The following is a 1,175-nucleotide window of genomic DNA, read 5'->3' as shown; positions in this document are numbered from 1 at the left end:
CTAACCACTGTGATGTGCTAATTGAACTCGTTTATAACATCCATTGAATCGCGCCACCTTTTGATTCATCTTGTTCCAATGGTCTTTGCATTGCCTTCCAGTCCTTGCTTGCTCACCTTTTTGGTTGGTGTTGAAGTAATCTGCGATTCGAGCCCAGAAATATGTAGAAGTCTGGTCATTCCCCACAATGGCATCCTTAGATGTATTAAGCCATCCACTTATCAGAAGTATAGTGGCTTCCTTGCTCCAGCTGACTTTACATTTATGCCTTGATTCATCTTCATTGTGTAGAACTACATTTTCCAACCCTTCAACACTATGTTCAGGTTGGGTTTCAGAGATAGATGTCGATGATGTTTCACGATTCAAATCAATACTAGATTTTTCCATACTTGGCCTATAATTTCTTGAAACCATTTCGGGTTGGTGTAGGGAAGGCATATGAAATGCATATGGTAGTGAATTTGTTGGTGTGAAGAATGGAGCTTGTTGGGGTGTCTCAATAGAGCCAAAATTTTGGTAAGGGTAAGAGGACATGGGATAATTTTGAGAATTTGGAAAACTTTGGTTAAATTGATAATATTGAAAATTTGGATTTTGAGGATTAGTAGAAGGAGTATTTTGAAAATTTTGATTGAAATGAGAATATTGAAATTTTGGATTTTGGGGATTGGTATATGGAGAAAATGATGAATTGTGAAAATTTAGATTTTGGGAGTTGGTATTTGGAGAATTTGGAAAATTTTGAGAATTTTGGGAATCTATTGGTAAAAAAATAAATTTTGTGATATTGATAATTTGGAAGAAAAATGTATGAAATGGTGTGAAAATTGAATGAAATAGATGAGTATTTATAGAAGAATTTTTTTTAATATTACCGTTTTTTACCAACGGATACATTTCTTATATAATATATATATAATTAAAAAAAAAAAATATATAGAGAAGGCACCGTTGCCTCACAGAGACAACGGCTCCTTCCTTATTAATTGGCAACGCATGACTCCAATAGTAAGCCATTTTTTTTATATGTTGCTTGTCAGAAAAAGTCAACCGACTACGTATATAGCAATCGGCATTGTAGTTGGCCTTATGATGCTTCTAGTTTATTCTTTAATAAAAAAAAATAATAAAAGAAAGAGATTATGATTTGATGTTTCTTGATCTTGATTGAT

General features: G+C 33.2%; 1 protein-coding gene across 1 annotated transcript; it reads right to left on the bottom strand.

Moving 5' to 3' along the window:
* Positions 1-417, bottom strand: LOC133806420 (glutathione S-transferase T3-like). The gene has a single exon (XM_062244523.1). It carries the CDS (start codon positions 415-417, stop codon positions 1-3), a length of 417 nt encoding a protein of 138 aa, XP_062100507.1.
* Positions 418-1,175: the final 758 nt, after the last annotated feature.

This window comes from Humulus lupulus, chromosome X (assembly GCF_963169125.1).
Source record: "Humulus lupulus chromosome X, drHumLupu1.1, whole genome shotgun sequence".
Taxonomy (NCBI): domain Eukaryota; kingdom Viridiplantae; phylum Streptophyta; class Magnoliopsida; order Rosales; family Cannabaceae; genus Humulus; species Humulus lupulus.
Note: the sequence above shows the minus strand (reverse complement) of the source record. Positions and strands in the feature narration are given on the sequence as shown.

Excerpts from the sequence above, each read along its gene's own strand:
- LOC133806420 (XM_062244523.1), bottom strand. The coding sequence starts at position 417 with ATGGTTTCAAGAAATTATAGGCCAAGTATGGAAAAATCTAGTATTGAT.